The 12287-nt window shown below is 37.1% G+C and overlaps 1 protein-coding gene across 2 annotated transcripts in view; it reads left to right on the top strand.

The window, feature by feature from the left end:
- GHR (growth hormone receptor) overlaps positions 1 to 12287 on the top strand; it is a 117384-nt gene that overhangs the window by 96365 nt on the left and 8732 nt on the right. For both annotated transcript variants that reach the window (XM_059492190.1, XM_059492189.1), the window contains 3 exons: positions 7406 to 7535; positions 8588 to 8748; positions 9583 to 9761. In XM_059492190.1, coding sequence (XP_059348173.1) covers positions 7406 to 7535; positions 8588 to 8748; positions 9583 to 9761 — 470 coding nt within the window. The remainder of the gene's footprint in view (positions 1 to 7405; positions 7536 to 8587; positions 8749 to 9582; positions 9762 to 12287) is intronic.

Below are 12287 nucleotides of genomic sequence, written 5' to 3'. Positions count from 1 at the left end.
ACTTGAAAGTTTAACTGTGGAAAGTACAAGAATTAAGAGATTAACTCTCATCTCCCAAAAGCAGTGTGAATTAAAAGGACTGAATGTCAAGAACAAGGCCAGATTGGGGGCCATATTTCTGTGAGTTATTTCATTCAAGTGTAACAAGGGTGTGGATAGGAAATAAACAAGAAATATCAGGACACATTTCTGTATAACCAGCACTGTTTTGATGATGTTTAGGACACAGTGTCATTGTCATCTTGCCCATGGATTTTGGGATATAATATCACTGTTAGTGCATGGCTGCATCTTGGTGATGAATGAAACCAGGCAAACTCACAGCCCTGCTTTCATGGAGCACTGATTGTATTAGACCTGATGTCTGACACTTAGATTTGTGAGGAAGACCTCAGTCTTTCTGTTGTGCAGAACTGCATTATTCTGCAGTAGTCCTTAAACAGGTTTGCTGTGTCAGTGTTTGCTTGTCTCTTTTCACACTGCCCTTGCAACCATCTGCTTTCTTCTCCAGTCTGTTGCCTTAGTATCTCTCTTGGGTGATCCCAGGTACATGCAGTTTCTGCTCTACATTATCAAGGTATGCATGTGCCAGACCCAAAATTGTTGTCTTCACTGTTTGAACTGAGTAACAGTGACTGCAGGCTTACATCAGCTCATGTGTTTCATTTATAGTTTTTCAATGTTATGCTTGTTCTGCCTTACCTCAAGTCTTTTGCTGCCCTTACTTATCTTCCTGTCATAACCACTTATGCTTTCTTGTGCTTTTCTTTCCAAACATGTGGTTTTCTCATTCTTCTTTTCACCTGTGCCTTTGTTCTCCTTTTTCTTTTTCTCCCTGTTTTGGCTCCATTTGTCTACTCCCACTCCTCTACTTCCCACTACTCTGCTTCTTTTTTTAAAACAGTCTCTGTATTGTTGTCAGGCTGGCACTTGTGCTGTTTGCTTTCCTAACATCACTCCACAGTCATTTGCTGCTGCCAGGTTTTGCAAGGTGTGCCCCGCAGTACCCTGCCCTCCATGGGCTCCATGCCCCAGCCACCTCCACCAGGCTCTGGGGCTCAAGGCTTGGTCCCCTCTTATCCCCTGGTCAGACCAAGACCTGGCTTCCCTTACCCAGTGCCAGTAGCCACTGCAGTGCAGTCAAAGTGCCCCATCTGCACAGTTTCTTGTTTATAGGAAGGGAGCTAATGTTAAAACAAGGGAAGTAAGTTGCAACATTTAGGCAGGAGCATTAAAATATGCCCTAGAGTGACTTTTCATTGTTTTGTCAAGTTGCAGTTCTTACACCTGACAATCTTACTCCCCATGTCCTTTGAGTACTCTCTTAGAGTTTGGGAAGGTGTTAGGTCCTGGATTGGGAATGCCAAGTTGAACTTTAGCTTCTCTTTCTGAAAAGCTTGTCTTTCTGGTGCTGGTTCTGAGCACCAATCTCAGCAAAGATAACCCCTTATTGCTGCATGGTAGGGAGCAATACATTTGGTTTTAGACAGTGTTAACTTTGAACTGGGCTTCAGAATATAAATTGCTAGTACATATGCAGGAGAAAGAAGGATATTGAAAATTTTTATCAGTTTCAGTTTCAGTTTGCAAACTGAAAAATTTGTTTGCACTGAGAAGGGCATGGAAGACCTTTTGTGGTGTTTGCTAATTGCACATTCTGTTTGACACAGGACCTCATTTGTGCTTCCATATTTCCTCACATAATCTTCCACATAATGCTAGCCAATACTGAACATCTCTGGCAATGGCTGTAACAGATAAAAGCATTACACTTTTTTTTTTTTTTGTACATAATTTCTTGAAAAGGTCATTTCAATTTAAGTTACAACTACATAAGCAATTAAGAGAGAATTGAAAATGGGCTTGTTACATTAACTGCCTTTCATTTACAATTACCATGACCTTTGGCTTTGCTTCTCTTTATTTGTTGTATATGAAGACAAGCCAGTAGACAGTGATTACCTGAAACAGAAATCCCTTGATTCCACCACTGCACATGGTAGGGCGCGATTTGGAAAGCACATACCAAGTACCATGGGACATGGCACATGTGCACATCCACTCTCCTCCCTGTACTTTCCCATGGGCAATGGTACTGAGTAATGCTGTGTGATTGTTTTTTCTCTCAGTCCTGAGCTTTATTTACTTCATTTGTGTGTATTACCCTTACATGTGTGAGCCACATTGATTTCTGTTCTGTGGATGCTTGATAGCATAGAAAGTGTGGGAAACCAGCACAGCTGTTAGACTTCTATGCTATGGAATAAGCTCAGTTTCTCCTGGCTTTTGTGCTTTTAACCATATCAGACTCACTAGACTAAAGATAGAAGAAGTTTTTTTCGAGTTTTTTTCTGAAAGATCAGCCAGAATAGTTAGCTGCTTTGCAGGGATGCCTACATAATGTATTTTGAGATAGCAGTCACCAAATTAATGTTCAATGCAGAAGTAAACATCCCACTTTCATTCTTCTAAAAAAAACACCTGAATTTATCATGAACTATTAATATATTTAGGCTTACTTCATGGTCATAGTATTCTCTTACACAACATTTCCATTCTGTTTTCACTGTGATACAGCATATCAGAGTTATCAAGCTTTGCTTTGTTTCTGTCAACTATTTTGTACAAAAGGATCTGATTTATTACTGATGTTAAATAAATTTTATTCTTTTCCACAAAAATATATTCCAGAACTTGTTGGTCCTTTATGGGTCCCTTTTACTTAGGGCAAAAACTGGGTCAGATTAGCAAGCAGCCTGATGTGAAGAGGTGACCTGGTTCTTGTCTCCCTGTACTGCTTCTCCTGCTCTCTGTATAGGATGTCTGACAATTTATTAGTACTAGATTGTACCTATTCAACATATCATCCACTGACACCAAATGTGGTCCATTTTACTGCCTAATTTAAACAAATTAGAATTTCCTGGTAGCACAGAAATCAACTGTCTCTTATTAATTAAATGACCCAACCTTTGATGGGCCTGGTGGATTCAAGAGCAGGAGCTAATTGACAGAGCATTTACTGCCAATGTACAAATTTGAGCTACAGGAAATAGCACTCCAGCTTTTCATAGCTGTTTTCAGTGTTAACTGTAATTAATTCCCTTCATTGTATTGCCATTTCCAACTTTCTGTATTGCGCTCTAGCAGTGACACATTGTATGTGCTTTGAGAATGGATTATATTAAGAGATGTGCTGTTGCATAAGATTTTAGTTATCAGTGATTTGCATATTGGGGCATGTTATTCTTCTGTGAGTTTAACTTTGCTGTAGGTTTGATTGGTACAGGAAGTTCTGATAATGGATAATTCTACTTGAAGCTTCTAAAATTCACACTAGAAACACCTCATTTTGTTCAGCAAAAGTGCAGCCCCTTTTATCATTTTGTGTTTAGTTAGCTTGAGTTTTATCAGTCATATGCTTATTATCATTTCACCTACCAAAGTTCTACACCAATAAGTGAGATATTTCTGTACAGTTTGTATACTCCTCCACTGTTGTCCCTGCAGAAATGCTAGAGGTCTGGTAGCAGTAGGACTTTCTCCAAGATGATGATAAACTGTTTTGCTGCACCCTGGTTACATATGTCAGTTCTTTAGTCTTCCACACTTTCAGCTCCTTTTAAAGTTATATTTTATTAGAGGAAGGGCAGGAAGAGGAAGAAAAGGAAAATAAAAAAGTAAATTCAATCTCTAAAAGAATTAGCCTTCTGACACTTTTTTTCCCATGTTTTTTCCTGTTGAAATGGCATATTTGGTCAAGCCATTATCTTGAGTAAAGCAAGTGGTTTTATTAATGACAGTTTGACTGGAACTTACTGGTTTAGATAGGAAATGAGCAAGTATGCATCCATGCTTTGTTTTGCTCTTCTTTGTTTTTCTCTTCTAGTCTATTTAAAATCTTCGTTTGACAGCCTTTACTTTTATTGCCCTGCTGTCTTTATGCCTAAATGCATTCAGCTGAGCTATTGCTTACAGTTATCACATTCTGGGACAGTTTGTTCAGATGGAGCTCACAGAGGATGCACAATGCTGATAATTGACTTGTGTGGGAAACAAGGAATTCATGAGCTCTACCCCAGGAATGCCAAGCCTTACACAAGTTAATATGCTAAAGTTTTCTTCAGTCAGTCACAAAATCTGCGGCTGAAAACTTGATACAGAAACTGGAAACGTTTATCATAAGATAGTATTTCTTTCAAATAGTCATAAAATAAAAATATACGTATTCATATAAACTGGTTAACCAGGAGTACTGAATCCCAAACAAAAATACTCCCTGTTCTAAAATTCTTGGGACTGTTGATGGAACATCTATGAGATAGAGAATTAATGTTCCTGTCATGATGAAGTGAAAATGAGAGACTTGGGGATACATTCTTCTGAAGTTAGGATGTAAGAGATCAAGTCTTAATCTGTACTCTGCATTTCTAATCCTCTCCATTGTAAATGATGCCATTCTGGTTGTGCTATGATCTGTTTTCCTAAAAGAGTTTGTACATCTGAAAGTGTGCATAAAGCTGGTAAATTGCAGATAATTGATTAGTAAGACATGGTAGAGCCTATATCTAAGATTCTGCTGGACCTCTCAAGATCTAAGTGAAATACATCAACAGAAATACTCTAATTTAGTAGTTTTCCAATATATCATTTTCTCAAATTCTTAATGTGTTGCAGTAAAAATAACTATATTTGCATGTAGCTGAGGATAGAAACAGGAAAAGCCATAGCATGTATTTCCTTGCACACTATGTGTTTATAGAAGAAGGGAGAGACATGTGTCTTCTTGATTATAGGTATTATGCAATTTTATTCATGTCTTTGAAGTAAAAGCAGAAAATATAATTCATTTTTCTTTCTTCTGTTTTTAAACATTTTTTCATTTGTTTTGTTTTTATATAGTAATTTGATTTTCAATTAAATAAGAAACTTCAAATTTGAAAGCTGGGACACTTGCACTGGTAAAAGTTATAAATACAATACTGTTTTTGAATCTTTTATCCTATTTTGTTTTGGACTTATGTTGCAACAATTTGCAGTTTCGTGATCATGTGCTGTTTCTAACAAAGACGTCTACTGCATAGAAATTGTTTGACAAATGATGTGAAACTATGTAAAAGCTCAAATCAACATCAATCCCAGAAGCATTTTGAAGTTTTGCCAAAGCTGTCAAACACTAAATATCACACTAAAAATAATTAGACACAATAGTAAAAATGTTCTGTTTCAATATTTTCTGGAAAAAGAACAGTGCAATTTGTTTCCCTTTGCACCAACAGTTCATTTCAATATTTGTTTCAGTTTTAAACTGAAACTTATTTAAAGTTGAGTGAAACAGAACATGCTGGCTAAGAAAAAAGCCAGTTTTTTAAATCTTTCCAATCAAACTTCACTTATTTTAGGGTGGCAAGATGAATTCTCAATGCTTTGGGGAGGCAGGAGAGGGAAGGGGAGAGCAAAGAAATTTAATCTAACCAGCTTGTGAAATCTATTTACAGACATGTTCTCAGGCCTTGTTCATTGTCCAAAGTGTAAAATCAGACAATTTTATGGGATGAGCAAAACCGAAATTCATAATACTCATGTACCAGTTAGTGCCTGATATGGACACTTGGCAGTTTGTAATATAAAGTACACAATTTAAACCATTGAGCCTGAGAAAAACAGATTGCTCAGGCATGGAGTGGCTGCGTCTGTCTGAGCCATAAATAAAGGAGTCAGCATTCATGAAGGCCACAATATCCTCTAGTGTAGCAGGAAGTCCCTAGTGCTTGTGGATAACTGCATCTGACTTTGAAGGTAAATGTCTTGTATCAAGTATTATCCCAGAATCAGAGAATGGTTTGGGCTGGAAGGCATCTGTAAGATCCTCTAGTCCAACCCACCTGCAATCAAACAGGCTGTCTTCAACTAGACCAGGATGCTCAGACTCCTGTCCAACCTAGTCTTGGATGTTTCCTGGGTGGGACACCCACTATTTCTCTGGGCTATATGTTCCAATGTTTTGCCAACCTGACATTAACATATTTCTTCCTTATTATTTTGTCTGAAATTCTGATATTCACAGCTGTGATATATATTTCCAGCGGCCAAAACCTTTGTAAAGAACTTTGCATGCAGGGTCGAGGAGCACCATGTTATTCCCTTTTCAGGGATCATTTCACCACTCATAAATACCTGACTAACATCTACATCTTAAATGCATTTTGGAGAAATTTTCTTAAATAAACAATCATATTCCCAGATAGTCTGTGAAGAGAGGTAGACAATTCCATGTACTTTCTCTGAAAGCTTTTCAGGCCAAATAGGGAAGACTGGCAATTAAAACCTTCAAACTCAGGGAAAAGTTAAGGCTTGGCTTTGGAAGCAGTGAATCATACCTGCAACTTCTGCATTTATACTTCTCACAAGAGTTGATGTGGCTGACTTATTGCAGCAGTCATTTTATGAGCTTTCCTTGTTTCAGTTTTGACAAAGAATAGAAATTGTGGATATAGAAGTGGGCATGTGGCAGAACATGCCCATGCTTAGCTCAGGTAGCTCAGCTCAAGGTAGCTTCTGTCATGAGCAGGTGTCATGAAATGCATCAGCTGGGTATGTGCTAAGCTGTGGTGAGTCTGATGGAAGCTCTGCAGTACCACACCTTCTTCAAAGCAAATGAAGTGCTAATTCAGATGTATCTGTACTGAACTAACCAAACTGGGGACAGCCAGCTAGTCCAAAGGCAATGTGCCCACTGTGCTCAGCCTTGGTGTGACCTCCCTGTGTGCAGTATTGGGCGCTGCAGTTTAAGAAGATTTGAATGTCCTTGATTGCATCCTGAGGAGGGAAACAAAGCTGATAAGAGGGCTAGTGACAGGACATGTTGGGAATGTTTCAAAACTGCACCCGAGGGCTTGGGACTGGACATTAGGACAAGCTTCTTTAAGTGGTCAAACTCTGGAACAGGCGTCCTAGAGAAATGGTTGACACCCCAAGTCTGCCAGTGTTTAAGAGGCATTTGGACAGTGCCCTTAATAACAGGCTTTAACCTTAGGTTAGCCCTAAAGTGGTCAGGCAGTTGGATTGGATGATTGTTTTAGGGCCCTTCCATCTGAAACAGACTTTTCTGTTCAGTTACAGCTGTAGGGCTGGCAAATCCCTTTGCCTAGTGTCAAGCTGTGATTATATTCACTTCTACATGGCACAAAAGAGAGCTTGATGCGTCTTTTGAATTTATGGCTTCTATATCCCTCTATATGTATGCATGTAAGAATTTAAATCTTGCCTCATTGTACATAAGGGATTGAAAGAAAAGTTAATTATTCATTAAAGGTGCTGTTTCATTTTAACAGCAGGTTATCTGGGGTTTGGATTTGTTTAATGTGTATCCTTCTATCCCCTGCTTTTTTTTTTTTTCTGACAGACCTCTTGCAGTGGCCACAAATCAGCAAATGCAGATCACCTGAAATGGAGACGTTTTCATGTTTTTGGACTGCTGGAAATTTTTATAACCTCACTGTTCCAAGAATACTACAGCTGTTGTACAAGAAGAGGTAATAAAAGCTGAAAAAGGAAAAGAGAAAAGTATTTTTTGGCATGTTTGTTAGGTTGCTACTGTTAATTTTTTGCTCCGATATGAACCATACTCTTTTAAAGGGTATAAACCCATGTTTTAAGTACATTTTTTCCAATGTTAAATTTTGTTGGTAGTTACTGAGCAATTTGCAGCAACAAGCATTATTTGACAGATAATTAAGAACACATTCTTACTAAATGTAGGTCCAGGTTGCAGAATCCAAAACTGAACACTATATAGCTTGGGTAAGGATTTTTTAATAGGCAACTTCAGTTTATTCTTTATCCATCTCACCTGCAACACTAAGATTCCTTATATGTGTGCACAAATGTGGAGGTTGGATACAGGCCCTTTCAAATTTTTATTAAAGTTTTATGAAGCCCCCATTGATCAATTGATGTGATAAAATCTGAATGTACTGGTCCAGGGGAAAAGGCTGCTATGATACTGGGATAATGTTCCATTGAGTCCTGTTCAATTATGATTCAGCTCCACTTTAAGCTTTTTTAAATTTCAGGTTGCTACAATGATTAGCCTGAAAAATGACATAGACATTACCAGTAATGGCTATTAAGTAAATAGGCCTTTTGTTCACAGGAATAGAAGGACGTGCATTTCTGTTCCCTCTAATGAACAGGGTTTTGATCTTTTTGATCTACAGATGATGGTAATGATACATTTGCCTAGCAGACTTAAGCCTAATAGCAACGTTGGCTTTCTTAGTTACTCTGAGACATCTCAGAAATCATAGGAATATAGAATAACAGAATCATAAAATGCTTTGGGTTAGAAGGCACCTTAAAGTTTAGCTATTTTCCAGGCCACTAAGTACCTGAGTACCTAAACTCAGTTACACAGGTTTCTTCAACAGTGGTTTAATTGTAAATCACCATCAGTACTGACATGTTTTTATCCCTTTTATAAATTTTACAACTTATCAGTACTGTGTCTAGTAACATCTGTAATTTGTACTTTGTAAGGTCTGTAAATCTCTCTCTCACGAATATTGCATTTTTGTTTTCATTCTAGTAATGAGGAAGACTGGAAAGAATGCCCTGATTATATGACTTCAGGACAAAACAGCTGTTACTTCAATGCATCCTACACCTCTGTGTGGACACCATATTGTGTTCAACTTGCCAGTAAAAGTGAAGTATATGATAAAAAATGTTTCAGTGTTGATGAAATAGGTATGCTTCCATTATGTATCTTACCTCTATAAGTTTTTGTATTACTTAGGCTGTATTTAAATATTGCCTCTCAGAAAAGTTAGTACCTAAAATATATGATACGTGGGAAGGGATTTGATTTTGCAACACTGTAATGTGATCCACACCAGAAAATACTGCCTAGATTGGAAGAAAGCTTAAAGGATAAAATCAAATATGCGATTTCTTTTTCTAAATACCAGTGGTCTCTCAAATGTGTGCATGCTCAAATGAGCTTGTCTTTGCTTTCACTTTGAGTCCTTTCTAATGCATACTACATCTCCTTGTAGAGCAAAGTTGGCATTAAAACCTTGATCCTGCAAAACTCTGGAAGCCAAACACTATTTTTTCCTGAATCAACTGTAATCTAAAGGATCAGGATGTCTAGTATTTCTAAGCTAGGATTTATATTTACGGCAATATGAATCTTGACTGCCTGGGACTTTACAGATGTTATTGCTTGTTCAGAGTGGTAGTGTACCACTCTGAACAAGCATTCTGCATATCCAGATAATTTATTCCTACAGCTAACTAGAATACCCAATGCTGTCTTTTATTCAGCTGAGCATTCATTCTTAATCTTCTTTATTAGTTGGTTGGGTGAGATTTGTGCAGAACATATCTACTACCAATTGGCAGAGTGCCTTCTTGTTATTAAACTTGCAATAGCTTTGACATTGCAATATATTTTATTTTAATCAGAAAATACATGGTTAATATACTTTTAAAGTCCTGAAATAATTTATCATTATGTATTAAGAATGGTCATTTCACATTGAAAACTGGCTGTTTTATTCCAAATACTCTTTTAAACAGTACTACCTGATCCCCCTGTCAACCTTAACTGGACTCTGTTAAATACTAGTCAAACTGGGATCCATGGGGATATCCAGGTAAGATGGGATCCACCACCAACAGCAGATGTTCGGAAGGGATGGATTACTCTGGAATATGAATTGCAGTACAAAGAAGTTAATGAGACAAAATGGAAGGAGGTATGAAACAAATATTTATTATACATTAGTCATAGTGCAGTGCAGGCTTGTTCTATCCCTAACACTCTTGTACCACTATGAAAAACATGTTTGTAACTGCTAATCAGACAATGCCTTGTTTCTTAAACAATATACCTGCATTTTTTCTGACATTTTCTAGCACATGCTGTAACTTTATGTGTCAAGATAGTTGACAGGCAGGGTAATGAAAAGCCCAGAAACACCTGTGTTATATTAGTAAGTATAGGAAGAGTCAGATATATACAAGTGTTTTCAAGGATAAAATATTAATCTATTGTTTTCTTAAACCTCAACTATTTAAACAGTGCATGATGTTTCAGTAGTCTGAACAGGACTATTTTGTTTGGCAAATATCACCATGTTAATCCAGATTCTTCAGAGTACCTGTAACATGGATGGATGGATGGATGGATGGATGGATGGATGGATGGAAGGAAGGAAGGAAGGAAGGAAGGAAGGAAGGAAGGAAGGAAGGAAGGAAGGAAGGAAGGAAGGAAGGAAGGAAGGAAGGAAGGAAGGAAGGAAGGAAGGAAGGAAGGAAGGAAGGAAGGAAGGAAGGAAGGAAGGAAGGAAGGAAGGAAGGAAGGAAGGAAGGAAGGAAGGAAGGAAGGAAGGAAGGAAGGAAGGAAGGAAGGAAGGAAGGAAGGAAGGAAGGAAGGAAGGAAGGAAGGAAGGAAGGAAGGAAGGAAGGAAGGAAGGAAGGAAGGAAGGAAGGAAGGAAGGAAGGAAGGAAGGAAGGAAGGAAGGAAGGAAGGAAGGAAGGAAGGAAGGAAGGAAGGAAGGAAGGAAGGAAGGAAGGAACTGACTTTGAGTTACAATTTAAAATTTGATACAATAAGCAAATAAAAATAATGTAACATAGATAAGACTTACAGATTTCATACCAGACATCAATGGGAAGTTTTGGGATAGTCTGTGAAAATATAAAATAATATATTATAAATATTTTAAGCTTACTTTTTGAAAACCACTTAATTTCTCATGTAGTTAGCTTTTCTGTTACAGGTAAGATATTGTGCCCATCTTACCTGAATGCATAGGCTAAATTCCAATGTATCATGGCATATTTGCATATGGAGAGCTCTTATTCGATTCAGTAAGAACATTATGTCAGAGCAGAATTCTTCCCTTGCTTTCTTATTAATATGAACTGAGTTAATTGGCAGGAAAAAAATCCAGAAAATACTGTTACAAATTTGTCATTTACTACAAAAGGAAAATTCCAACAATTTGAACATAGCTAGATTTACCAGTTGAAATGTAGTCAAACTGGTCTGTTTGCCTTCCCCTGCGAAAGACCTTGGCTCACTCCTCACTTCTGGTCCTTCCCAGTGTTAGTATTTTCTCTTTAACCTAGTCCTTATTAACAAGTCTACAGCCAAACAGGCCTATAATGTCTGTAATGATTTTTCCCATTAATTCTCTGTCTTTCTATCTATACTGGTTTAATATATTAGCCTCTTAATATATATATACTTAGTGTATTAGCTTCTATTTTAAAGCCTGTGAAATGTGTTAAGTTTAGGCAGTAAATCAATAATCTTTAAGAAGCTGAAAATCTGTAAATGTTCAAAAGCAGAATACAGGTATGTCTCTAAAAATGCACCATTTTAATGTTTTTTTAATAAGAATTTTGATAGCAGTCATATAAATACCCTAGTAAAGCTTTGTTCTTGCTCCAGTACTGTCAATAATCCCAGAACGCTTTGAGAATAGTTCTTCTCAGGAGAGGAAAGATTTGAAGATCAGTCTTCCTTCTGAACACAGATAAGGAATTCCTGATTGTGATACTTGCCTCAAGAGACAAAGTGTTATAGATTATGTTGGACTTAACCTGTGTGTAGTGGAAGGTTTTGTAAGCCTTTCATCTTAGGAATATAAACATAGCATAATTCACTGAGACTCATATATGAGAGTACAAAAGACAAATTTCTGAACAAAATCCTGGTCTGGCCTAGAACAAAAGCAAATTCTGAATGACAGCATTGGAGCAAGGCTACAATTTCACTCTTTGGATTCCTTGCTACAAATGCCTTCTCTAATCAATGTTGAAGCACATTAAGACATAAATGTCTGCTTATACATGGTTAAGTTATACATGTCTACTTATTACTAGTTTTTTACACCAAGGATAATCCTTGACTGCTTAAATACACCATAATGCTTTGTACATGTAACGAATAAAAAAATTGATTTATAGTACCTTTTATGGTACTAAGTCCCTCCTTACTAAGATTTGCTTGTAATTTTTCAAGATTTTTTGGGATGATTCATTGCTTTTATTATTTTCTCAATATATTTACTAGTTGAAAATAAATAATTTCTAAATTGAAAGAAGATTAAACATTAATTAGTAAGTGTTAAAACAGTAAGTTATAGTGATAAGAGGACCAAAATTATTTTCTGAGAAACGTTCTAAATGAATAAAATCCACCCTGACATAATGGGTGTTCATGAGACAGAGATAAATTTTTGATTACCTTTTATGATGTCTCTCTCATATGA

This window comes from Ammospiza nelsoni, chromosome Z, assembly GCF_027579445.1.
Source record: "Ammospiza nelsoni isolate bAmmNel1 chromosome Z, bAmmNel1.pri, whole genome shotgun sequence".
NCBI lineage: Eukaryota > Metazoa > Chordata > Aves > Passeriformes > Passerellidae > Ammospiza > Ammospiza nelsoni.
This window is presented reverse-complemented; position numbering and strand designations above follow the sequence as displayed.